Source organism: Natator depressus, chromosome 6 (genome assembly GCF_965152275.1).
Source record: "Natator depressus isolate rNatDep1 chromosome 6, rNatDep2.hap1, whole genome shotgun sequence".
Classification (NCBI taxonomy): domain Eukaryota; kingdom Metazoa; phylum Chordata; order Testudines; family Cheloniidae; genus Natator; species Natator depressus.
In genome coordinates, this window is record NC_134239.1 from 6,288,526 (window position 1) to 6,316,245 (window position 27,720).

Here is a 27,720-nt window from a genome sequence, read left to right on the forward strand (position 1 = left end):
TAATTTGCTACTTTAATTGGAGTTATTAAACAGTTCAGTTTAGACACAGCACTGGACTAGTTAAGATTGAAAATAAACAATTACAAGAAAATTACCTGGCAGAGCAGGGTGGGGACTTTGGGGAAGGGGGTGGAATTGGGGCGGGGTGAGGGTGATGCAGGGGCTGGGCCGTGGGAGGGGGGGCTCAAGCACCCACGGGGCAGAGGGGAAGTTGGCGCCTATGCCTCTTTAAGGCCTGGTCTACACTGGGGTGGGGGGGGGAGCGAGCTACTTCAGCTACGAAAATAGCATAGTTGAAGTCAACAAACTTAGAGTTACTTACCACGGTGTCTTCACTGCAGTAGATCGACTGCTGATGCTCCCCTGTCGACTCCACCTATGTTTCTCGCTGCGGTGAAGTACTGGAGTTGACGGGAGAGCGCTCGGCGGTCGATTTATCGCGTCTTCACTAGACGCGATAAATCGACCCCCGCTGGATCGATCGCTCTGGAGGTAAGTGTAGACATGCCCTAAGTCTCATGTTATCCCTTATATAAACCCGAGCAAACATCTTATCATTAGACAGGATCTCCCTAGGCTGGGACAGAGAGCGGAAGGTAAGTGCCCTTTTGTAGTTCAAGAAAATCTGGAAACTTCTTAGAATACAAATCTCTGGGCCAATCCTGCGCACCTTACTTTTACTCAGCCCTTACTTAGGCTTCAGCTGGGAGTTTACCTGAGGTAAGGCATGAGTTAATAAAGATGGGATGTTGGCACCAAGTCAGATAAGGACGTGCATGAATTTAATAGAAATGTCAATGATAAATATGCCAGGAGGGTATTTCACTCTACTTACAAATGGGATTGCTGCTAATCTAATCTCTGCCTTTCATATTTACTTCCTCAGGGTCCAAAATATTAGAGACAAGAATCCTGGTAATTACTACAATAGACATGCTGGTATCTAACTAGCAAAACAGCTAACCCCTCATTTCCTGCCCTGGGAAGGAAAAGACGAGTAAAAGGAGGACCTTTGAAACAGCGGGCCAGGAAGGTGTGAGTGATCCAGAACGGCAGTTCAATTTTGGCAGCATTATTGGAGTTGGCCCTCTCTCAACCCCATGGGAACTAACACCCAGTTTGTATGAACCCAGTGAATTGCTATAGCTAATTTCCAGTAGTTATTACAGAACCATTCCACTTTCAACAGGAAACAGGGGAGACTGGTGGGTCTGTTTCTCAAATTGTTTAAATGGCCAATGTCATGATCACGGACAAGGCACTTTCCTAGAGCGTTACTCATTAAACTGAAGCTGTCTCTAGCAGCTTCACAAATCCTGTGTCTTCTGTCTCTTAAAAGCAAATGACTGCGGATCCTGTGATTCAGTGATAATGGCCACTGGTGACAAATACAGGATTCTATGCACCAAACGCAAAGAGCTGATACAACTTATTCAAAGAGACCCTGATAACATCTTGGATGAGTTACTTGCCCTGTCCATCATCACAGAGGAGGAGTACAACAGCTTCAATCAAAAAGAGGACATCGTGATCAAAATCAGGAAGTTGTTAATTCACATACAGAAAAAAGGGGAGTCAACCTGCCAGCAATTTCTGGAGTGTTTAGAAATCCTCTTTCCTGGCACCAATCAGAATTTACAACCTTCTGGCCATGGTAGGTCGAATCTCTTTCTATTCTATTTTTCATTAAAAAAAAGGTAATAGCCATAACACTGAGAGAGAGACAGCATATTTCCCAACTATAACAAAATTTTGCATTATATACGTACATGAATGAACATAAGAATGGCCATACTGGGTCAGACCAAAGATCCTGTCTACTGACAGTGGCCAGTGCCAGGTGCCCCAGAGGGAATGAACAGAACAAGTAATCATCAAGTGATCCATCCCCTGTCATTCATTCCCAGCCTCTGGCAAACAGAGGCTAGGGACACCATCCCTGCCATCCTGGCTAATCGCCATTGATGGACCTATCCTCCCATGAATTTATCTAGTTCTTTTTTGAACCCTGTTATGGTCTTGGCCTTCACAACATCCTCTGGCAAGGAGTTCCACAGGTTGACTGTGCGTTGTGTGAAGAAATACTTCCTTTTATTTGTTTTAAACCTGCTGCCTATTCATTTCATTTGGTGACCCCTAGTTCTTGTGTTATGAGAAGTAGTAAACAACACTTCCTTGTCTACTTTCTCTACAGCAGTCCTGATTTTATAGGCCTCAATCATATCTCCCCTTAGCCATCTCTTTTCCAAGCTGAAAAGTCCCAGTCTTAAGCTCTCCTCATAGGGAAGCTGTTCCATACCCCTAATCATTTTTGTTGCCCTTTTCTGAATCTTTTCCAATTCTAATATATATTTTTGAGATGGGGCGACCACATCTGCACGCAGTATTCAAGATGTGGGTGTACCATGGATTTATATAGAGGCAACATGATATTTCTGTCCTGTTATCTGTCCCTTTCTTAATGATTCCCAACATTCTGTTTGCTTTTTTGACTGCCGCTGCACATTGAGTGGATGTTTTCAGAGAACTATCCACAGTGACTCCAAGATCTCTTCCTTGAGTGGTAACAGCTAATTTAGAACCCATCATTTTATAGGTGTAGTTGGGATTATGCTTTCCAATGTGCATTACTTTGCGTTTATCAATATTAAACGTCATCTACCATTTTGTTACCCAGTCACCCAGTTTTGAGAGATCCTTTTGTAGCGCTTCGCAGTCTGCCTGGGTCTTGACTATCCTTAGTAATTTTGTATCATTTGCAAATTTTGCCACCTCACTGTTTATCCCTTTTTCCAGATCATTTATGAATATGTTGAATAGTACAGGCCCCTGCGGGACACCACTATTTACCTCTTTCCATTCTGAAAACTGACCATTTATACCTACCTTTTGTTTCCTATCTTTTAACCAGTTACCAATCCATGAGAGCACCTTCCCTTTTATCCTGTGGCAGCTTACTTTGCTTAAGAGCCTTTGATGAGTGACCTTGTCAAAGGCTTTCCGAAAATCTAAGTACACAATATCCATTGGATCCCCTTTGCCCACATGATTGTTGACCCCCCCTCAAAGAATTCTAGTAGATTGGTGAGGCATGATTTCCCTTTACTAAAACCATGTTGACTCTTCCCCAACAAATTATGTTCATCTATATATCTGACAGTATTTTTCTTTATTATAGTTTCAACCAGTTTACCCGGTACTGAACTCAGGCTTACAGGCCTGCAATGGCAGGGATCACCTCTGGAACCCTTTTTAAAAATTGGCATCACATTAGCTATCCTCCAGTCATCTGATACAGAAGCTGATTTAAATGATAGGTTACAGACTACAGTTAGTAGTTCTTAAATTTCACATTTGAGTTCCTTCAGAACTCTTGGGTGAATACCATCTGGTCCCGGTGACTTATTGCTGTTTAATTTATCAATTGGTTCCAAAACCTCCTCTAATGATACCTCAATCTGGGACAGTTCCTCAGATCTGTCACCTAAAAAGAATGGCTCAGGTTCGGGAATCTCCCTCACATCCTCAGCCATGAAGACCAATGCAAAGAATTCATTTAGTTTCTCCGCAATGGCCTTATCGTCCTTCAGTGCTCCTTTAGCATCTCGATCGTCCAGTGGCCCCACTGGTTGGCTAACTGTTCCTCAAATTCTTTTTTGGCCTCCCTAATTGTATTTTTACCCTTCATTTGCCAGTGTTTATGCTTCTCTCCATTTTCCTCACTAGGATTTAACTTCCATTTTTTAAAGGATGCCTTTTTGCCTCTCACTGCTTCTTTTACTTTGTGGTTTAGCCAAGGTGGCTCTTTTTTGGTTCTCTTACTATGTTTTTTAATTTGGGGTATACATTCAAGTTGAACCTCTACGATGATGTCTTTAAAAGGTTTCCATGCAGCTTGCAGAGATTTCACTTTTGGCACGGTACCCTTTAATTTCTGTTTAACTAACTTCTTCATTTTTGTGTAGTTCCCCTTTCTGAAATTAAATACTACGCTGTTGGGCTGCTGTGGTGTTTTTTCTGCCACAGGGATATTAAATTTAATTATATTGTGGTCACTATTACCAAGCGGTCCAGCTATATTCACCTCTTGGACCAGATCCTGTGCTCCACTTAGGACTAAATCAAGAATTGCCTCTCCTCTTGTGGGTTCCAGGACCAGCTGCTCCAAGAAGCAGTCATTTAAGGTGTCAAGAAACTTTATCTCTGCATCCCGTCCTGAGGCGACATGTACCCAGTCAATATAGGGATAATTGAAATCCCCCATTATTATTGAGTTTTTTATTGTAATAGCCTCTCTAATCTCCCTGAGCATTTCACAGTCACTATCACCATCCTGGTCAGGTGGTCGGTAATATATCCCTGCCACTATATTCTTATTATGAGAGCATGGAATTTCTATCCATAGAGATTCTATGGCACAGTTTGATTCATTTATGGGTTTTACTTCATTTGATTCTACTCTTTCTTTCACATATAGTGCCACTCCTTCCAAAATATTTTGTACCCTGGTGTTACTGTATCCCATTGATTATCCTCATTCCACCAAGTTTCTGTGATGCCTATTATATTAATATCCTTATTCACCCATTTTATTATTTAGACTTCTAGCACTGGTATATAAGCACTTTAAAAACTTGTCTCCTTTGAGCTGTCCGCCATTACACAATATAATTGAATGGGACTCTTTCATTTGACTGTTTCTGATCAGATCCTGCCTGTATTTTATCATTTTCCATCCTCTCGTCCTTAAGAGGACATAGAGAGTCTTAATTAATAGATCTTCTCGATTAATAGATCCTCCCCTAAGGGATGTCCGAACCACATGCTCCTCCACACTTGTCGGCCTTCCACCAGCCCTGAGTTTAAAAACTGCTCCATGACCTTTTTAAATTTAAGTGCCAGCAATCTGGTTCCATTTTGGTTTAGGTGGAGCCCATCCTTCCTCTACAGGTTCCCCCTTTCCCAAAAGTTTCCCCAGTTCCTAATAAATCTAAACCCCTCCTCCCTACACCATTGTCTCATCCACACATTGAGACCTTGCAGCTCTGCCTATCTAACTGGCCCTGCACATGGAACTGGAAGCGTCTCAGAGAATGCTAACATGGAGGTCCTGGACTTGAGCTTTGCAAACAGGGACTGCTAACAGGGAGTTTCGAGAGGGAGTTTGGAAGGGGAGTGGGAAGGGGGCGAGGTACACTTGCCATTCTTTAAAACCTTTAAACTAAACTTTAATCAAAACTTCTTGTTTTAAACAAAAACCCTATCATGAACCTAGGTAGCTGTAGGAGAGACTGCAGGCAGAAGCCCAGCACCAGATTGGGGGCTATCCAGTTTATTGCACTCAGTGAAGCATGTATGATTACCTGCCCTGTGGGTGGGTGGCATATGTGTGCATTTGGTGCAAGGAGCTTCTGGCCCTCAGAGACCGCGTACGGGCTTTGGAGGCCAGGGTGACAGAACTGGAGGAGCTAAGGGAGGCAGAGAGGTCTGTTGAGGAGGCTTTCAAGGACACTGTAGATTTGTCCCACCTCCGGTCAGACAGCCCCAGCGCTGTTAAGGAGGATGGAAGGCCCAGAGAAGGAGAGCAGTCAACGGGAACAGAGGGAAACCTTCCCATAGTTGGGACCCTCCTTCCAGATGATGTTGGGGTAGCCTCTTGCACTGAGGTTACCTCTCCAGGGGAGGGAACTGCAGTCATTAGGAAAAGGCAGGTGTTAGTAATGGGAGATTTGATCATTAGAAACATAGATAGCTGGGTTTGCGATGACCGGGAGAACCGTATGGTGACTTGCCTGCCTGGTGCGAAGGTTGCGGATCTCTCGAGGCATCTAGATAGACTTATGTGTAGTGCTGGGGAGGAGCCGGTGGTCGTGGTACATGTAGGTACCAATGACATAGGGAAGGGTAGGAGAGATGTCCTGGAGGCCAAATTTAGGCTGCTAGGAAAGAGACTGAAATCCAGGACCTCTATGGTGGCATTCTCCGAAATGCTGCTTGTTCCATGCTCAGGGCCAGGTAGGCAGGCAGAGCTGCAGGGTCTCAATGCGTGGATGAGACGATGGTGTAGAGAGGAGGGGTTTAGATTTATTAGGAACTGGGGAAACTTTTGGGCTAAGGGGAGCCTATACAGGAAGGGTGGGCTCCACCTAAACCAGAGTGGATCCAGGCTGCTGGCACTTCACATTAAAAAAGTTGCAGAGCAGTTTTTAAACAAAGAGATGGTGGTGGGGGGGGGGGGGGAAGCTGATGGCTGCAGAGGCACACGTGGATCAGACAGAGAGTTCTCTTCGAGGAGAGTCTATTGAGAGACATTCTCTAGGTTTTAGTCAGGAGAAGAGGATGGAAGAGGATAAAGTATGGGCCAGTTCAGACGAGAAACATTCACATAAAAAAGGATCTGACACATCAGGAAAGGTCAGACAAATAAACAGTGACAAATGTTTAAAGTGCTTGTACACAAATGCTAGAAGTCTAAATAATAAGATGGGTGAACCAGAGTGCCTCGTGTTAAAGGAGAATATTGGTATAATAGGCATCACAGAAACCTGGTGGAGTGAGGACAATCAATGGGACACAATCATTCCGGGGTACAAAATATATCGGGAGGACAGAACAGGTCATGCGGGGGGATGGGGGGGAGTGGCACTATACATAAAAGAAAATGTAGAATTAAATGAAATAAAAATCTTAGATTAATCCACATGTTCAATAGAATCTCTACGGATAGTAATTCCAGGCTCTAATAAGAATATAACAGTAGGGATCTATTATCTACCACCTGACCAGGACAGTGATAGTGATGATGAAATGCTAATGGAGATTAGAGAGGCTATCAAAATAAAGAACTCAATAATAGAGGGGGATTTCAATTATCCCCATGTTGACTGGGTACATGTCACCTCAGGATGAAATGCAGAGACACAATTTCTCGATACTTTAAATGACTGCTTCTTGGAGCAGCTGGTACAGGAACCCACAAGGGGAGAGGCAACTCTCGATCTAGTCCTGAGTGGAGCGCAGGATCTGGTCCAAGCGGTAACTATAACAGGACCGCTTGGAAATAGTGACCATAATATAATAGCATTTAATATTCCTGTGGTGGGAAGAACAGCTCAACAGCCCACCACTGTGGCATTTAATTTCAGAAAGGGGAACTATGCAAAAATGAGGAGGTTAGTTAAACAGAAATAAAAAGGCACAGTGACTAGGGTGAAATCCCTGCAAGCTGCATGGACACTTTCAAAGACACCATAATAGAGGCTCAACTTAAATGTATACCCCCAATTAAACAACACAGTAAAAGAACCACCGTAGCTTAACAACCATGTAGAAGAAGCAGTGAGAGATAAAAAGGCATCTTTTAAAAAGTGGAAGTCAAATCCTAGTGAGGTAAATAGAAAGGAGCATAAACACTGCCAAATTAAGTGTAAAAATGTAATAAGAAAAGCCAAAAAGGAGTTTGAAGAACAGCTAGCCAAAAACTCAAAAGTTAATAACAAAATGTTTTTTAAGTACATCAGAAGCAGGAAGCCTGCTAAAAAACCAGTGGGGCCCCTGGACTATCGAGATACAAAAGGAACACTTAAGGACGATAAAGTCATTGCAGAGAAACAAAATGAATTCTTTGCTTCAGTCTTCACGGCTGAGGATGTTAGGGAGATTCCCAAACCTGAGCCGTCCTTTGTAGGTGACAAATCTGAGGAATTGCCACAGATTGAAGTGTAACTAGAGGAGGTTTTGGAATTAATTGATAAACTGAACAATAACTAGTCACCGGGACCAGATGGTATTCACCCAAGTGTTCTGAAAGAACTCAAATGTGAAATTACGGAACTATTAACTATGGTTTGTAACCTGTCCTTTAAATCAGCTTCTCTACCCAATGACTGGAAGACAGGTAATGTAACACCAATATTTAAAAAGGGCTCTAGAGGTGATCCTGGCAATTACAGACCCAGTAAGTCTAACATCAGTACCGGGCAAATTAGTTGACACAATAGTAAAGAATAAAATTGTCAGACACCTAGAAGAACATAAATTGTTGGGCAGAAGTCAACATGGTTTCTGTAAAGGGAGATCATGTCTTACTAATCTATTTGACAGGTTTCAGAGTAGCAGCCGTGTTAGTCTGTATTTGCAAAAAGAAAAGGAGTCCTTGTGGCACCTTAGAGACTAGCCAATTTATTTGAGCATAAGTTCTTTGAAGGGGTCAACAAACATGTGGACAAGGGGGATCCAGTGGACGCAGTGTACTTAGATTTCCAGAAAGCCTTTGACAAGGTCCCTCACCAAAGGCTCTTAAGTTGTCACTGGATAAGAGGGAAGATCCTTTCATGGACTGAGAACTGGTTAAAAGACCGGGAACAAAGTGTAGGAATAAATAGTAAATTTTCAGAATGGAGAGGGGTAACTAGTGGTGTTCCCCAAGGGTCAGTCTTAGGACCAATCCTATTCAACTTATTCATAAATGATCTGGAGAAAGGGGTAAAAACAGTGAGGTGGCAAAGTTTGCAGATGAGACTAAACTGCTCAAGATAGTTAAGACCAAAGCAGACCGTGAAGAACTTCAAAAAGATCTCACAAAACTAAGTGATTGGGCAACAAAATGGCAAATGAAATGTAATGTGGATAAATGTAAAGTAATGCACATTGGAAAAAATAACTCCAACTATACATACAATATGATGGGGGCTAATTTAGCTACAACTAATCAGGAGAAAAATCTTGGAGTCATCGTGGATAGTTCTCTGAAGATGTCCATGCAGTGTGCAGCGGCAGTCAAAAAAGCAAACGGGATGTTTGGAATCATTAAAAAAGGGATAGAGAATAAGACGGAGACTATCTTATTGACCTTACATAAATCCATGGTATGCCCACATCTTGAATACTGCATACAGATGTGGTCCCCTCCTCTCAAAAAAGATATACTGTGTGGTAAACCCAGGACAAACCGCTCCAAAGGGCGGGGTAGTAATTAGTCCCAGGGGATTAAAAGGCCCCTCCCTATCCACTGAGGAGAGCTAACCAGGGGGCAATAAGGTTCAGCTGGAAAAGGGGTTGCTAGGGAACCAATTAGGTTCAGCTGACTCCAACTAGTTGGGACCTTTTTAAACCCTCCCCGGGGTGGAAGGAGAGGGAGAGTGAGGGGAACAGGGAAGTTGCCAGTAGGCTGTTTGCAGCAAGACACCAGACCTTCCCAGTAGGGAGGCTGCACTCGCTCCCCAGAAGGGAAAGGAAACAAGCACAAGGGACCGACTGAGGAGAGGAGTAGCAGGACCCTGTGCCACCTATAAGGATTTGCCTTGCCCCAAACCTAAGTCTCCAAGTCTAAAAAGGACTGAGCCTGCTGAGGTGAACAAGGTATTTTGCCACAACTGGCGTTAGGAAAGGTTCAGAGAAGGGCAACTAAAATGATAAGGGGTTTGGAATGGGTCCCCTATGAGGAGAGACTAAAGGGGCTAGGACTTTTCAGCTTGGAAAAGAGGAGACTAAGGGGGGATATGATAGAGGTCTATAAAATCATGAGTGGTGTGGAGAAAGTGAATAAGGGGAAGTTATTTACTTGTTCCCACAGGGGCCACCAAATGAAATTAATGGGCAGCAGGTTTAAAACAAATAAAAGGAAGTTCTTCACACAGTGCACAGCCAACCTGTGGAACTCCTTGCCTGAGGAGGTTGTGAAGGCTAGGACTATAACAGCGTTTAAAAGAGAACTGGATAAACACATGGAGGTTAAGTCCATTAATGGCTATTAGCCAGGATGGGTAAGGAATGGTGTCCCAAGCCTCCCTCTGTCAGAGGGTGGAGATGGATGGCAGGAGAGAGATCACTGATCATTACCTGTTAGGTTCACTCCCTCTGGGGCACCTGGCATTGGCCACTGTCGGTAGACAGGATACTGGGCTGCATGGACCTTTGGTCTTACTCAGTATGGCCATTCTTATGATTTCAATCTCTTACCTAGCAGCCTAAATTTGGCCTTCAGGACCTCTCTCCTATCCTTCCCTATGTCATTGGTACCTATATGTACCATGACCACCGGCTCCTCCCCAGCACTACACATACGTCTATCTAGATGTCTTGTGAATGAAATGTTATGTCTGAACATTTAAATTCACTGCTGCAGTGGTTCTCCAGCTGTGGTCCAGATAATACTTGCTGGTGATCCATTTGTATGGTTTTACTCAATATTTCATTGCTTTTGTGGTTTTGATGTGGGTGGCGTTTGTCCTTATCAACCTTAACTGTTTTGAATGATTCTCTTTACATTTGAAAATCAGGAAAAAAATGGAGACATAGAGAGTACATAGAGACTAGTTCTAAAGCATCCCCTTCCCCAAGTCTCACCCAAATACCCTCACCATTCCTGCTGCAAGTCCAGCTCTGACAACCCACGTGTGGTTTGTGAGATTTGTTCTTTCAGCTGGCAAACCATCTGTGATTTGCCAGCCAGGGCTGCTGTCAGAGGAGCACAGGAGGTGGAAGCCATGTTCCTCAGAGCTACTCAGGTGCAACCTTCCCCTCCATGCCACCTGTGATATTTGGAGGGTACTGGTTTTTGCACATCTCTCAGCCGTCCATCTCTGATGGCAGAGTTCTTTGTGGCCTTTATCTTCACTGCAAGAGTTAGCTAGACTTCGTATACTCAAGTTACTGCACTTGAGCTAGCCTAGCTCTAGTGAGAGCAACCACACTTCAAAACAACACTGGAGTAACACAGAACGATTTGAGTAGCAGAGCGATTGGATTAGGTGCTGCTGAGAGGTAACACTGGATTATTAGCTGGAGCTTCAGCGGCATGCACACACACGCACAAGGTAGCTAACCTGAGTTTAATCTACACTTAACTACAGCTAGAGATTCTTGTTTGTGGACAAGAGTCTAGTTGGGGTAACACGCAAGTTATTACTTAAACTAACTGTGCTGTGAAGACACACCCTGAGAACTGCACATCTTTGACTGACCAGCAGCCCAGCTGCGTTCTTTGGAACAGGACCTAGATGGCTCCAAATGATTTTATATATCAGTTTTCACTGACTGCTGCTCCTTCTACCCATCATTAATTGGCTGATTACTTGTAAGCATCCTACACAGAGCAAAAGTATTAAAAAATGGTAAAAATGCCTGATTCTACATAGACTCATAGAATTTTAAGTCTCGAAGGGACCATTATGATCATCTAGTCTGACCTCCTGCACATTGTGGGCCATAGAACCACACCCACCCCTTCCTGTAATAGACCCAGAACCTCTGGCTGAGTTACTGAAATCCTCAAATCTTGATTTGAAGACTTCAGACCAGCAAGTGACTCCAAGCTGCGGAGGAAGCAAAAAAAAAAAAAAAAAAAAAGGCCAGTTTCTCTCCCAATCTGACCTGGGGAGGAAGTCCTTCCCAGCCCCAAATAAGGCAGTCAGTTAGACCCTGGGCATGTGGGTGAGATCCAGCAGCCAAACACCTGGGAAACAAATCACTATAATAACACAGAGCCCTTCCCATCTAGTGTCCCATCTCCAGTCATTGGAGATATTTGCTAATAGCAGTCGTGGCTGACCATATGCCATTGTTGGCAACCTCATCCTATTATCCCCTCCATAAACTTATCAAGTTCAATCTTGAACAAGGTTAGTTTTTTTGCCCCCACTACTCTCCTTGGAAGACTGTTCCAGAACTTCACTCCTCTGATAGTTAGAAACCTTCATCTAATTTCAAGCCTAAACTTATTGATATAAACTGGCTATCCATTTGTTCTTGTGCCAACGTTAGGACTTGACTTAAAATAACTCCTCTCCCTCCCTGGTGTTTAGCCCTCTGATTCATTTATAGAGAGCTGTTATATCTCCCCTCAGCCTTCATTCTGTTAGATTAAACAAGCCAAGCTCCTTAAGACTCCTCTCCTAAGGTAGGTTCTCCAGTCCTCTGATCATCCCAGTAGCCCTTCTCTGCGCCTCTTCCAATATGAATTTGTCTTTCTTAAACACAGGAGGCCAGAACTGCACCCAGTATTCCAGATGAGGTCTCACCAGTGCCTTGTATAATGGCAGTAACACTTCCCTGTCTCGACTGGAAATATCTCGCCTGATGCAAGGTCAGTTCTGGGCGCCACATTTCAGGAAAGAAATGTCCACATGTTTGTTGACCCCTTCAAAGAACTTATGCTCAAAGATTTCAGGAAAGATGTGGACAAATTAGAAAGAGTCCAAAAAGCAATGAAAATGATTAAAGATCTAGAAAACATGACCTGTGAGGGAAGACAGGGGTTTGTTTAGTCTGGAAAAGAGAAGACTGAGAGGGGACATGACAACAGTTTTCAAGTACATAAAAGGTTGTTACAAGGAGGAGGGAGAAAAATTGTTCTCCTTAACCTCTGAGGATAGGACAAGGAGCAATGGGATTAAATTGCAGCAAGGGAGGTTTAGGCTGGACATTAGGGGAAAACTTCCTAACTGTCAGGGTGGTTAGGCACTGGAATAAATTGCCCAGGGAGGTTGTGGAATCTCCATCCTTGGAGATTTTAAAGAGCAGGTTAGACAAACACCTGCCAGGGATAGTCTAGATCAGTGTTCTCAACCAGGGGCTGCAGAGCCCTTTCAGGGGGCTGCAGAGCCCCGGGGCTGAAACCTGGCACAGCGAGCACCAGTGCTGAAGCCGGGAGCGGCGCAGGGCTGAAGCCAGCAGCCCTCACCCACACCCCAAGCCAGGGGGGCTGAAGCTGGGAGCCCCAACACCTGCCCCCTGAAGCTGGGAGTTGCACTGGGAGCCCTCCTGCCACTACACAGCCCATAGCTACCCCTTCCCTGCACCCTGAGCTACCCCCTTCCTGTACACAGCCCTTAGCTATCCCCTCCCTGCACCTGGAGCGATCCCCTGCCTGCACACAGCCCAAAGCTACCCCTTCCCTGCACCCTGAGCTACCCCCTTCCCATACACAGCCCTTTAGCTATCCCCTCCTTGCACCCTGAGCTATTCCCTCACTTCACACAGCCCCTAGCTACTCCCCTGCCTGCACCTTGAAATGTTTTAAAACTTTTTGAACTGAGTCCCCCCTTTGAGTTATATTTTTTTTATTGCATCCCCCCACTACCCAGACAGCTGGGTGGCCTCCTAAGTGAGTCAGGGGGTGGAGGGGGCACGCTGTCCCTGGACCCTGCTGTGCAGAGCTGGCTTGATCCCTGCCAGCCCTTGCCACCCCGAAATAGAAGTAAATATATGCCTATGCCCAAGGATGTCCCCCAGCCCAGAGCCCTGCACTCCCTGCCTCCTGCGCCGAGCCCTGGTGTTTTTATAGGATGTTGAAGGGGGCCTCAGCAAGAAAAAGGTTGAGAACCCCTGGTCTAGATAATACTTAGTCCTGCCGTGAGTGCAGGGGACTGGACTAGACGACCTCTCGAGGTCCCTTCCAGTCCTATGATTCTATGCATCCTAGGATTCCATTAGCCTTTTTCAAGGCCATATCATATTGGTGGCTCATAGTCATCCCGTGATCAATCCATACACCCAAGTCTTTCTCCTCCTCTGTCACTTTCAATGGATATGTCCCCTTCTTATAGCAAAAATTCTTGTTGTTAGTCCCTAAGTATATTACCTTGCACTTTTCACTATTAGATTTCATCCCATTTCTATCACTCCCGTTTTCAAGGTCATCCAGATCTTGTATGATATTCCAGTCCTCCTCCGTATTGGCAATACCTCCCAACTGTGTGTCTTCTGCAAATTTAATTAGCACACTCCTACTTTTCGTGCCAAGTTCATTAATGAAAATGTTAAATAAGATTGGTCCCAAGACCAATCCCTGAGCAACTCCACTAGTAAACTCCCTGCAGCCTGACAGTTCACCTTCCAGTACAATCCATTGTAGTCTCCCCTTTAACTGGTTCCTTACCTACCTTTCAATTTTCATATTAATCCCCATCTTTTCCAATTGAACTAATAACTTCCCATGTGGAACTGTATCAAATGCCTAACTGAAATTCAGGCAGACTAGATCTACTGCATTTCTTTTGTCTAGAAAATCTGTTATCTTCTGGCATAGTCTTTCTTTTGCAAACCATGTTGTATTTTATCCCAATTACTGTTTGCCTCTATGTCTTTAACTATTCTTTCTTTCAAAATTTCTTCTAAGACCTTGCATACAGCTGAGGTTAAAATAAGAGGCCTGGATCACTTTTTTCTCTTTTCTTAAATATAGGTACTATATTTGCAATTCTCCAGTCATAGGGAAAATTGTTCCAGTGAGAATCTAGCAGCATAATTTTTCCCATGTGGAGGACAATCAGTGGATTATATTGGAATTGGAAAAGGTTCAGAAAAGGGCAACAAAAACTATTAGGGGTATGGAACAACTTCCTTATGTGGAGAGATTAATAAGACTGGGACTTTTCAGCTTGGAAAAGAGATGGCTAAGGGGAGATATGATTGAGGTCTATAAAATCAGGACTGGTGTAGAGAAAGTAGACAAGGAAGTGTTGTTTACTACTTCTCATAACACAAGAACTAGGGGTCACCAAATGAAATTAATAGGCAGAAGGTTTAAAACAAAGAAAAGGAAGTATTTCTTCACACATTGCACAGTCAACCTGTGGAACTCCTTGCCAGAGGATGTTGTGAAGGCCAAGACCATAATAGGGTTCAAAAAAGAACTAGATAAATTCATGGAGGATAGGTCCATCAATGGCTATTAGCCAGGATGGGCAGGGAGGGTGTCCCTAGGCTGTCTTTGGCAGAAGCTGGGAATGACCGACAGGGGATGGATCACTTGATGATTACCTGGTCTGTTCATTCCATCTGGGGCACCTGGCACTGGCCACTGTCAGAAGACAGGATACTGGGCTAGATGGACCTTTGGTCTGGCCCAGTATGGCCGTTCTTATGGATTCTTTCCTGTTCCGATTAGGATCCACTTCAGCCTCAGGTCCACATCCCATATCTTAGCTCCTGTCAGACAGCACAGCCTTCTGTTCTCTGGATCAGCTCCGGTGACAGGCCTGTCTTCTTAGTAGGACGTTCCCGGTCACATAGACCTCTCTCTTCCTGGTGTTGGTTCAATTCTCCAGCCTTCCCCCTTGTGATCCCTCTGGCTGCAAGTCTCCCTGCCTTCTGTTCTCACTTGCAATCTTTGGCAAGTCTTCCTCTCTCCTCCTGGGGCTCTGAACTCTGGCTACCTCCATTGACTCTTCTCCTCTTCTTGTGGGTGACTAGCTACTCTTCTCTTCTTCCTTGCCCATCCATTTTCTGTTACTGCCTGCCTCTCCCCTTTATCCAGCTCAGCAAACCTGTTCCTCGGCTCTATTTCTTGTTCGCTAGCTGGTCTTTTCCTCTGCCTTGTTTTCATAGTCACATGCTTCCACTGGCCACTCTCCTCATTTAGCAGCCTACATTCACAGCTCTTCAATTTAGCTTGCATTGAGTCTTGACTTTTCTCTTCAGCTTCCTCTCACCTTCCTTCCATCCTCTGCTCAAATCCTCTTTGAAACTCAACCATGGCTTCTAAAAGCATCTCCAAACCTCTGATCCGCTCTTCAATCAAATCTAGCAGGCATAAAAAGGAAGCAGCTTTCAGGTACCCTCCGCAGAATGACATAAATCCTGCAGCTTCCACATCACTCATCTTCATTGTCTCGTCCATTTCTTGGGTCCCTACCGTGGCTGCTTCTGTAGCTGTCATAGCCTTCCCTCCTCAGCACCTGTCAAAAACAACAACAACACACACACACCCCTTCCCGCAAACTCCCCTTACAAGCTCCCTCTCAAACTTCCCTGTTGTCAGCTCTGTTTTTTGGCTTTGTGTTGCTGCTCATGTGCCGCTGGCTGCTTGGCTGCCTTTATAGGGTCCCTAATCAGGGATGCCTGGCCCCCTAATCAGGGCTCAGCTTTCATCAAAGGCTCTGCTTCTCTCACAACACACTGCCTGCTACCAGACTGCAAACTGAAAAAACATCCCCCTCTATTGCTAAAACCAGTTGCCCTGTATTGGTGCTGATCTATGGTTTTAATTTTCCTAGTAGAGACAAGGCCCAAGGGAAGATTTAACCAGCAGCAAATGCATTTGTTACAAAGATGAGGTTAGCATCTAGCAACATTTCAAACAGAGAAACAAAACGAAAGCATCACTAAGACCCAAAACAGCCAGGAACAGGTGGGGATTTTTCTGGCAGGGAGACTTGAAGACGCCTAGTATTTTTGCATACTGTCTGTTCTCCAAGTGTTTATCCAGTCCTAATTTTCTATGACCCAGGTGATGGGGCTCCAACCTTCCCCCTAGGAAGATGATTCCACGGCTTCATAGGTCTCACTGTCAGGAAGTTTTTCTGGATATTGAGCCTAATCTTTTCTTTCATTAAATTTCATCCTGTTTCTCCTAGCTGTTTCCCAGGGCTCTAAGGGAGACACCAGAGAAGAGCTGGAGGAGAGGACAGAAGGTGAGCCACCAGGGGAATGGCGAAGGGAAAAGGGAGGAGCAGCAGCACTCACCAATGGATGGAGAAAAGAGGCAGGATGAGAGGATGGGCTGTGGAAATAAGACATGATGTCATAAATATAAAGGGAAGGGTAACCACCTTTCTGTTTATAGTGCTATAAAATCCCTCCTGGCCAGAGGTAAAACCCTTTCACCTATATAGGGTTAAGAAGCCAGGATAACCTCACTGGCACCTGACCAAATGACCAATGAGGAGACAAGATACTTTCAAAGCTGGAGGGGGGAGGAACAAAGGGTCTGTCTGTCTGTGTAATGCTTTTGCTGGGAACAGAACAGGAATGGAGTCTTAGAACTTGTTAGTAATTTAGCTAGAAATGCGTTAGATTTCCTTTTGTTTAAATGGCTGGTAAATAAGCTGTGCTGAATGGCATGTATAGTCCTGTTTTGGTGTCTTTTTGTAACTAAAGGTTTTGCCTAGAGGGATTCTCTATGTTTTGAATCTGATTACCCTGTAAGGTATTTACCATCCTGATTTTACAGAGGTGATTCTTTTACTTTTTCTTTCATTAAAATTCTTCTTTTAAGATCCTGATTGCTTTTTCATTGTTCTTAAGATCCAAGGGTTTGGGTCTGTGGTCACCTATGCAAATTGGTGAGGATTTTTACCAAACCTTCCCCAGGAAGTGGGGTGCAAGGGTTGGGAGGATTTTGGGGGGAAAGATGTGTCCAAACTACTTTTTCTCAGGAACCCAGATAAAGTTTGGTGGTGGCAGTGGAAGTCTAAGGGCAAAAGGGTAAAATAGTTTATACCTTGGGGAAGTTTTAACCTAAGCTGGTAAAAGTAAGCTTAGGAGGTTTTCATGCAGGTCCCCACATCTATACCCTAGAGTTCAGAATGGGGAAGGAACCTTGACACACCCACTCCAACTCCCTGGTTTAGATAAACCAAAAACAAGTTTATTAACCACAAAAGATAAATTTTAAGTGAGTATAAGGGATAGCAAACAGATCAAAGCAGATTACCTAGCAAATAAACTAAACACACAAACTAAACTTCTTATACTAAATATACTGGATATGAATTAGCAGATTCTCACCCTAAGAGATGATACAAGCAGGCTGAAGATTCTTAAGGGGCAAGCTGCACTTGCTTTACATCTTAGAACCCCCCAGGTGTTTCCTTCACAGGCTAGAAATCCCTTTAGCCTGGGTCCTGCGCTTCCCCCAGTTCAGTCTTTGTTCTTGCGTGTTTCCAAGACTCTTCTTGGGTGGGGAGTGAAGAACCCTTATGATGTCACTCCCCATCTTATATAGCTTTTTCATATGGCAGGACAGTGGCGGATTTAGAGTTAGTGGAGCCCTGTGCTCAGCTTCATTTTTGGGCCCCCCCCTTGGGACCCAGCCAAGAAAAAGAACATTCTCTCTTATCTCCCCCCCCCGCCCGGCCCCGCTGTTCATTCTTTTGTTCTTCATTGTCCTCCTATAAGAAATAGGAAGAAAATGAAAATAAAGTGAGGTACCTTGATTGTTTTTGTAGTCTAACTTATTTTTCCACAGACCACTTGAAAATTGCTGAGGGTCTCAATGGATCACTTAATGATCTTTCCAAATATTGTTTGTACCATTAGCTAACTATTGTAAAGTGCTTTGGATAAGAGTGCTTATTAAACAAAATGTAAAAAAAGTTGGGGTGCAGGGTCTGTCCAGGAGTTAGGATGTGGGAGGAGGCTCAGAGCTGGGGCAGGGGGTTGGGGTGTTGAGCGCTTACTTGGGGCAGCTCCTGTTTGGTGCAAGGGGTGCAGGTGGGGATGTGGGGTGGGGGTGAAGGAGCTCCTGTTTGGTGAGAGTGGGATGTGGGGAGGTGCAGGAGTCAGGGCTGGGGTTGTGTGAGGGGGTGCGGGAGTCAGGGAGGGCAGGGGGCTGGGCAGTGTGTGAGGGGGTGCGGGAGTCAGGGAGGGCGGCAGGGGGCTGGGCAGTGTGTGAGGGGATGCGGGAGTCAGGGAGGGCGGCGGGGGCTGGGCGGTGTGTGAAGGGGTGCTGGAGTCAGGGAGGGTGGCAGGGGGCTCCCTGTGTGTGAAGGGGGTGAATACATTGGGGCTGGGGTTGTGGGGCTGGGGGCGTATGTGTAGAGGGAGTGCAAGGGCCCCACCTCTGCTCCGTCCTGCCCAGATTCCAGCCCTTCACCAAGTCCCTGCTCCCAAGTGCGCTACAGCCCTGCTCCTCCCCCTCCCTCCTGGAGCATCCTGAGCGCTGGCAAACAGCTGTTTGGAGGCAGGGGAAGTGCTGGGAGGGTGGGGGAGGAGAGGGGATGTGGCGCGCTCGGGGAGGGGGGAGATTGGCTGCCAGTGGGGGCGGGTGAAGCCTGCAGCAGGAGCCAGCAGGATCAAGCTTCTGCCCCTGCAGCTGCCCAGCCCTGGGGCCCCCTGTTGTTGGGGGGTTCCTGTGCCAGGGCACCCTGTGTTTTATGGTAAATCCTCCTCTGGGCGAGGGGCAAGAGCACAGCAGGGCATGGGCAGGGAGGATTGGTCCCCAGCTGGAGCAAGGCAGGGGCGGGGGGGCAAAAGCACAGCGGGGCAGGAGCTAGGGTTGCTCCCTGGAGCAAGGGAGGGACCAGGGGTAAACCGCAAGCGCAGCAGAGCTGGGGAGGGGGTAAACAGGATCCCACCCACACACCTACCCACATAGAGCGGGTACCTACTTTCTCCCTGGTCCTAGCCCCCCACCCTTCCTCTGCTGCAGAGCAGCTGAGCGGCAAGCAGGGACTCCATCCCCTCCACTCCACTCCGGGCGGTTGGTTGACAGCCCCTGGCTTTGGGGTTCCTGAGCCCAGGGGAGCCTGAAGCGGCAGACTGTCCATCACCGGCAACCCGGAGGAGCGGCAAGGCATGTGGTGGGGAGACGAAAGAAGCCCTCAGCCGGACAGCTGAGAGGAGGAGCGATGGGCGGGAGCAGGGGGAGGAGAAGTCCAGGGTCCAGGTCGTCCGGGGAAGGGGCTGGAGAGGAGATCCAGCACTGCGGCTGCTGGGCTGTAGCGGAGGTGGAGTGCCGGGCCCGGGGGGGCCCCTGCTGTGCACGGGCCCAGTGCCATGGTGCCTTTGGCACCATTATAAATCCAGTACTGCCCCCCACCAGTGACAGCAGTCTGCCTGCCGCTGTGTTCCTAGTGCCGGGCAGAACAGGAGCATTCCAATGATTTGTTCTTTGTTCCCCAAAGAGAGCAGCACACTCAGCTGTCAGATACTTCTCAGAGCTTTGAAAGGGGAGGGACACATGCCTGCAGGGCAGCAGAAATCAAAACACTGAACAGAGCGATCAGAACTGGCATTGTGGGATACTGGCGGAAGCCAGTTCTGTCCACAAAACAAACAGCAGTGTCTACGCTGGCTCTTTGTCAACAATAAAGGGAGGGGGAAAGAAAAAACTCTCTCTTAGGGTGGACATTTTTTGTTGCCGAAACCAGACGTTTTTCCCAGCAAAAGTCGCATTGCAGTGTGAACGCTCTCACTGTTTTGTCGCCAAAAGGCAGTTTTTGGCGACAAAACTTAGTAGGGTAGACAAGGCCTGAGCCTTGCTGGGGTGAAGTATCACGGAACTGTTGCAGCTGGAGGAGACTCCTAGAGGTGGAGGTGGGTTCGATTCCCCCCAGTGCTGCTGGGAGCGCGCCAGCCAGGGGCTCCTAGCTGCAAGTCACAGTCAGTAGAGGATTAACACATGGGCCCATGGGGCCCATGCCCAGAGGCCCTGGCCAATTTGAAAAATGGGTGTCCTGAGCCTTGGAAGGAGCCACAGGGTGGAAGCCCTGAGCCCCAGCAGGAGCTGCAGATGGGACAGCAGCCCCAAGCCTGGGGATTCTCAGCTAGACATTGCCCCACCTTTCTAGCCTGTGGAGTCTGATCTGGTAGCATTCTCAGAGCATGCCTGCTGGCTCAAGCCTTGCACAAAAGACAGCCCAGGGCAACCAGACTGGTGATCTTTTGAGCTGGATGGAATATGCATCCCCCAGAATACTCAATAGGGCAATCGCCTGTGATGTGGGAGGCCCCTTTTCAAAAACCCAGTCTGGCTGATTTCAAGGAGGGACTTGAACTTGGATCTCCCACACTCCAGCAGGCTATTGGCTATAATGGGGTGGGGTCTCTCAGTGGATGACCTAGTTTAGGAGCCTAACTTCAGGAGAGGGTTTACAGCTGAGAATCCTGAGCAGATATAGGCGTCTCTCTCTGGCCCAGAGTTAAGTATCTAATTACCTTTGAGGGGCAGGGCTTAGGTCCCACCCTTTTCATCAGTATTTCATTTTGGTTCCTGGCTCAGCATGCTGACTTCTGTGAATCCCATTTCTAGGTGTCTACTCTCCCCATGCATTATATAGGGAGCCTGGGATCCTAGCTCGGGACTGAGGAGTCCAGTGGGCAGCAGGGCGCTTAAAAATTATGTGTTGCAATGCTGAGTGTTGCAACGCCTAAAGTCCCTTTGTGGATAACACGCATTGAACAGTGAATTACCATTCCCCACACACATATACATCTATTGGGGTTGGTCCTGCTTTGAGCAGGGGGTTGGACTAGATGACCTCCTGAGGTCTCTTCCAACCCTAATCGTCTATGATTTAGCCCCCCCACTGTCTGTAGTTGGATGGCCATCAGAGATACACAATTAAGGAGACTCTGCTACTGCAGAACACAAATCCCCTGCATACTTACAGAGCTGAGGCTCTCCACTGACACTCCTCTGACTAACTGCATCTTAACATGACTCTGAAGTTTCAGACCTAGCAAGGAGTAACAGTGAGTGCAAAGACCAGCAAACTAAAAACCAGAATCCAACAATAAAATATAATGCCATGTAACACCTTCTCTAAAAAAACAGATACAAATCAAGTTAATTTCTGGCCTCACAAATGACCCATCTGCCTTGAGAGAAAACCCAGTTAACAATGTGAGAACCTCTCTACAATTTTACCCTTTCTCCTTGCACCCCTGTCCCCACATTTGCTTCCTGATTGGATTGATGTCCCAATAAAATCACCTAACCAACTAATGAATTTGGGGCTTTTCCTCTCCTTCAATAAATACATTTTGCTCCTCTCAGTAGCTCCTAATGCTGTAACTCCTATCATTGCTCCTAGTGAAAATGAGCAGACAGTTACCACTCGGCTTTCTCACGCCCTACTCCCACCTGGGAAAAATAAAGAGCTGAGAAATCCATGTGCCCTGCTCCCCACCTCCCTGTCACAGGCCTCCCTGCCACTCTTTTCACTGCTCACTCACCTCACTGTGTCATGGGCCTACTGCTTCCTGGTCACAGGTCCCTACCAGGAAAGTGACACCTTGGACGATTGCTCATTCACTCTCCCTCGTCTTCCTGCGATTTGGGCCCCGCATGCTGCTCCTGAGGTGGGATGGAGCTTTGCACGGGGGCTGTACCTGCACTCACACTCTAGGATTACTCTGATTCTGTGCCAAGAGGATTGAAAAGGCAGCGTGTATGCATGTTCTGACCTCAGCAACGCTCTATACTTTCAGTGGAGAGAGGAGCTCTTTTAGGGCCTGTCTACACTGGAGCTCGAAGTGCAATTTCCAGCTTGGGCAGACATACCCGCGCTAGCTTTGATCAAGCGAGCACACTAAAGGTAGACGCTAGCTGTGGTGGTGTGGGCTAGCTTCCTGAGCACGTACATAGGATCTCAGATGGGATTGTACGCGGGCATCCCACGACCCCGCCACTGTGGCTACACTTGTATTTTTATCACACTAGATCAAACAAAGCTAGCATGCCTATGTCTATTCCAGCTTGAAATTACACCTCCAGCTCCAGTCTGCATGTACCAATAAGGGATGAGGGCACCAGTCCCACCAGCCCCTCCCTCCAGAGACAGCCCTCTACCGTGATGCTGTAAAGAAGGTGGGGGGAGCACTGCCAGACTCTCCTTCCGCCCCTTCCCGACCCCCCACTGTTCCCTCATATGGCTGCTGGAGAGAAGGGAGAAAAGAACAGTATATGCTGTAAAGCAGTGGTTCTCAACCAGGGGTCTGGGGCCCCCTAGGGGGCCTTGAGCAGGTTTCAGGGGGGCCTCCAAGCAGGGCCAGCATTAGACTCGCTGGGGCCCAGGGCAGAAAGCTGAAGCCCCACCGCATGGGGCTGAAGCCCAGCTCCCTGAGCCCTGCCACCCAGGGCTGAAGCTGGAGCCTGAGCAATGTAACTTCGTGGGGGTCCCTGTGGTGTGGGGCCCCAGGCAATTGCCCTGCTTGCTACCCCCTAATGCTGCCCCCAGCTTTTATATGCAGAAAACCAGTTATTGTGGCAGAGGTGGGCTGTGGTGTTTTTATAGCATGTTGAGGAGGGCCTCAGAAAGAAAAAGGTTGAGAAGCCCTGCTGTAAAGGTTAGTTAAAGAAATAGAAGAGGGGGATTAGTTTATTAGCTTTAACTCCATTAGCCCCTAATTACTAGCCACCAATGGAATTTTCCTTTTAAATTATTAAGATTTTACATCATTAATTCCATCTCTAAAAATGTTCTGTCTGGGAATATCTAACTTCCGAAAGTCGTGAGAATCCTATTTTCATTTTGTTTTACAGAGAAAAATAAAGCTTTTCAAGGACTCCTTTCTCAGCTAAACCTGCAGGAATACCAAAGCACAAAACTCAGGCTGCAGCATGTCCTGGAAATTGGCTCAGAAAGTATAGAAAACTGGACTCCTCAGATGTTAGGGGATTTACCGTGGCATTTCCTGAGGAAACTAATGACTCTGAATGGGACAGCCAGAAACACAAGCCTTGTGCATAGAGCATATGATGATGAAGGAGGCAGTGAGGAGGCACAGATTGCAGGTGGAGATGTTTTTAGTTTTAGTGACACTGACATCAGAGAGTCTCTACATCCCCTCGATGTTCTCTGTGCCGTTCTGCTTTGCTCTGACAGTTTCCTACAGCAGGAGATCCTGTCCAAAATGTCCATGTGCCAGTTTGCCCTCCCTCTGCTGCTACCTCCCATCAACACCCCCAAGTGCACCCTACTGCTGTGGGCCATGAGGGACATTGTGAGGAAGTGGAGGCCGCACTCCCTGGCAGAGAGCAGAGGGTTCAGAGAGGAGAGCCTGGTGCTCACAGCAATGCCAACCATTTCCTTTGTGCGGATGGGGAGCTGCAGCTTCTCCGAGTCCAAACTCCTCAATGAGGTTCTCAGCCCCTCCCAGCAGCACCACGATTTCTTTATCCATCGGGACATGGACTCTGGGAATGTCCCTCGGGAAATCGCAGATGGGCTGGTTGAGATTTCCTGGTATTTCCCTGCTGGGAGGGAGAATTCAGATCTTTTCCCAGAACCCGTTGCAGCTACAAATCTGCGTGGAGACATTGAATCTCACTGGCTGCAGTTCAGCTTTTTAACAGTGGTCTCCTCAGCAGTGTTCATAGTTACTGAGAGCATCAGTGAGAGACAATACACGCTGTTATCATCCCTGCAGGGATCAGCCACTAAATACTACTTCATCCTCAACTGCAAGAATGGAAATCCCAAGGAAACATTGGGATTCCTTAATAAGTTGGCTCCAGTGCTGAATCTGAGCAAATCGCAACTGCTGAAGAAAGACAGCACCACAAATAATGCAGGATTTGTTCAAAAACTGAAATATACAATAAAAAGCATAACAAGTTCACCTCCCGAGAGAATGAATTTGGAAGCCATGGCTGTGACTGCACGTGAACTAGGAATCCAGGTAGATGAGGACCGTAAGGAATGCCAGAGTGCAAGCAAGCGGGCGAGAGAAATCACTGTGGAAATAAAAGATGTGGCAAAGTACAAGAGGGAAATGCTGAGACTGCAGGGGGATCTCTGGGAAAAATTGGCTAAAGTGGAAAAAGAACTGTGCAGAATGAGAAGGCAAGGGGAGACTGCCACTGAAGACTATAAATGTCAACTGAGAGAGGAACTGTTGGAATTACGTAGACAGCAGAATCAATGTGACCTTACTGATGGATTGATTAAATTTATTAATGGAATAGAACAATTGCCTTTAATGGAGAAACATTACTTCCTGAAATGGATGAAGTTTAGCCTGGATCACATTGCTCGAGATAATCTTTTTAAACTACGGGATCAATATAAAGGGGAAAGTAAAATGGCAGGAGATGACCCACAAGCACTAACTATGCTGGATAAATTAATATCTACCACTTCCTTAGGGGTTGAGCATTTCATGCGTGAGTTGGGGCAGTTCTATGAAGCTGAATGCTCAATGGTTAAAGAAGGAGACAAGGCAGAATGCCAAAGACATTTCATCCATCTCCCAGGCATAGCAGCTGACCTGATGCTGGAAGGGTTTCCTATGGAACTGTTAGATGGAGATTCATCCAACATCCCACTGCATTGGGTGACAGATGTTCTGACTGAGCTCCATGCCAAGCTGGGGGGAAGGTCCAGAATGGTGGTTCTGACGGTGCTGGGAGTACAGAGCACTGGGAAATCCACCCTCCTCAACACCATATTCGGCCTGCAGTTTGCAGTGAGCAGTGGCCGATGTATGCGGGGAGCCTTCATGATGCTCATTAAAGTGGCAGAGAACTTTCAGCAGGAACTGGGCTGTGACTTCATCCTGGTGATAGACACAGAAGGCTTGAAAGCCCCTGAACTGGCCCTGCTGGAGGATAGTTATCAACATGACAATGAGCTGGCCACACTGGTGATTGGGTTAAGTGACATAACCATCGTTAACATGGCCATGGAGAATGCCACTGAAATGAAGGATATTCTGCAAATTGCGGTCCATGCCTTTCTCAGAATGGAGGAAATAGGGCAAAAAGCCAACTGCCAATTTGTGCATCAGAATGTCAGTGATGTGTCTGCGCATGAACAAAACATGAGGGACAGGAAGCACCTCCTAGAGCAGCTGAATGAAATGACCAAAGCTGCAGCTAGGATGGAAAAACAATGTAAAAAAGTGAAATTTTCATGTATTATGGACTATGATGCAGAGAAACACAACTGGTACATCCCTGGGCTGTGGCATGGAGTCCCTCCCATGGCTCCAGTGAACATGGGATACAGTGAGAGGGTGTGTGAGCTAAAGAAATACCTGCTTGATTTTATGAAGAAACAGTCACGTAATAGAGCCCCTAAGGACATTCCCCAGTTTGTCAAATGGGTGGAGAGCCTGTGGAATGCTGTAAAACACGAGAACTTCATCTTCAGTTTCAGAAACAGCCTTGTAGCTGAAGCCTATAACCAGCTGTCTATGAAGTATTCCGAGTGGGAGTGGCATTTCCGCAAAGAGATACATCTCTGGGTATCTGAAAAGGAAACTGTCATTCAGAATCAGACATCAGAGAAACTACAGGCTAGTGCCTTATCCATGTTGAAAAATGAGGCACAGGAAAAACTGCAGCACGAGAAACAAAAAGTTTTGGATAATTTACAAGATTATTTTGAAAGTGGAGTTTCGAATCTGCACCTGATAGAAAAGTACAGAGAAGATTTTATCAGGAGTGCAAACAGCCTCAAAAACGAACTTGAGAGCTACTCCGAGCACAAGTGCGAGGTAGCAATTCGAATTCGAAAAGGCCAGCACAAGACAGAAAACATCCAGACCTCATACATGCAGATAATTGAAGGGAAAGTTGACAGGGTCTTGGATGAATGTAGGAATAAAAAACATAAACTAGAGCATGAGGAACTGAAATCAGAATTTGAAAACATGTGGAGAGAAACACTGTCAGAGTTGAAGTTCAGCAGCTTACAGAAACGTGAAGTTTATCGAGAGATGGAGTCCCAGTTGAGAAAGGACCTGGCAAATCGAGGGAGTGCCGTCAGGCAGAAGCTACAGGATTTAGGTAGTTTGTTGTTTCATGGAATTAACAATTTCAGAATGAAAAACAAGTACATAGATACAGCATGGATCAAAACTATGAAACAACTCTTGTCCACAGGGGAATGTGAAACAACTGTTCACACAGAAGAACTTGCTAAATCCTTAATAGAAGAGGGTAAAAGATACTCGGAAGAAAAGGTAAATTCCAAAGTGGACTACGATGAAATCCATTGCAGAGAACTGCTGAACATGATCAATGAGAGGCTCCAACAGGAGGATGTTAAAAAACTCGGCACTACTGCTTGCTTTGAAGTTGACCTGAAAATTCATATTTTGGGGGAGGCGGCTTGGAGATTTCAGAAGATGCATGAAGATTTTATCCAACAAAATGATCCTCAGTGTCGTCTAGAGAAGCTGAAACCTCAGTATTTCTCCACCTTCACTGACCTGTATTTGGAAAAAGATGAGAACCAAACAAGGGCCAGGGATTTCTGTTATCAGTGTCTCAAACCTGCCTTGGTGGATCATATCAACAAAAGGCTAGGAATAGAGATAGTAGATGACATTCTCAACAAGGCAGAGTCCATTGAATATGGCAGCCGGACCTTTTTCCAGTTCACTGTACAGAAAAAGCTTCTGGAGGAGATGAACTTTGATAACTATGTGAAATATATTAAAAACTATGAAGAATTTGTCAAAACCTGGATTCAGAGACGGATGATGGATCATTACAGGGAGACTAAGCGTCTGGGAGAGTTGGAGAAAAAGATTCTATCTACAATAGTAAAGAAAGTGAGGGAAGTTCTGGAAAGCTCCAAAAATGAAAAAAATACCACAGTCTTAGCATTTTTAAACAACTTTTGTGAAGCGCTGCAGCAGGACCTAGTCATTTCCAAGGACAACTTACTTGGGATACAGTTTAAAAACACAGCAAAAACAGGCCAGTTTTGTGCTAATATTCAAACTTTTCTTCTGGATCTGGAACAAGAAATCTTACTCCAATTTGGTGGTTTGGATATTCAGGCCAAACTCTCCAATCTGTCATTAAAACCCCAGGATGAGATCTTCAAGCAAGTGTTTGGCTGTGGGAAGCAGTGTCCATTTTGTAAAGTCCCCTGTGAAGCAGGAGGCAGTGACCACAAGGAGCATTTTGCATCTGTGCATCGGCCACAAGGATTATGCGGTTACAGGTATCTTGATACACAAAAACTTGTCTATGATATATGCTCATCTGAAGTGGTTTCTGAGAACTCATTCCGAAATTCAGACACAAAAGGGAAACGTCATCCCTACAAAGATTATCGCATCTATTACCCAGACTGGCGCATTCAGCCAGATCCCAGCATTGAGGCTTCTGATTACTGGAAGTTTATTTTTCAGAAGTTCAATCACCAGTTAGCTAACAGTTATAATGCTAACCCAGCAGATCTCCCAAGAGACTGGGGAAAAATAACTGAAACTCGGGCACAGGAAGGCCTAAAAGAAGTCTTTAACATGAAATAA

The 27,720-nt window shown here is 46.1% G+C and overlaps 1 protein-coding gene across 1 annotated transcript; it reads left to right on the forward strand.

Moving 5' to 3' along the window:
• Positions 1-1,331: 1,331 nt before the first annotated feature.
• Positions 1,332-27,720, forward strand: LOC141989290 (interferon-induced very large GTPase 1-like). Its single transcript, XM_074955745.1, has 4 exons — positions 1,332-1,654; positions 16,359-16,486; positions 19,217-19,442; positions 22,958-27,720. Exons 1-4 carry the CDS (start codon positions 1,372-1,374, stop codon positions 27,718-27,720), a joined length of 5,400 nt encoding a protein of 1,799 aa, XP_074811846.1. The 5' UTR covers positions 1,332-1,371.

What these genes read in the sequence shown, in the direction of transcription:
- LOC141989290 (XM_074955745.1), top strand. Translation starts at nt 1,372, where the DNA reads ATGGCCACTGGTGACAAATACAGGATTCTATGCACCAAACGCAAAGAG. An exon ending in TTTACAACCTTCTGGCCATG is followed by an intron (nt 1,655 to 16,358) that starts GTAGGTCGAATC and finishes TGTTTCTCCTAG; the next exon opens with CTGTTTCCCAGGGCTCTAAG. An exon ending in CCAATGGATGGAGAAAAGAG is followed by an intron (nt 16,487 to 19,216) that starts GCAGGATGAGAG and finishes GTTGGTTGACAG; the next exon opens with CCCCTGGCTTTGGGGTTCCT.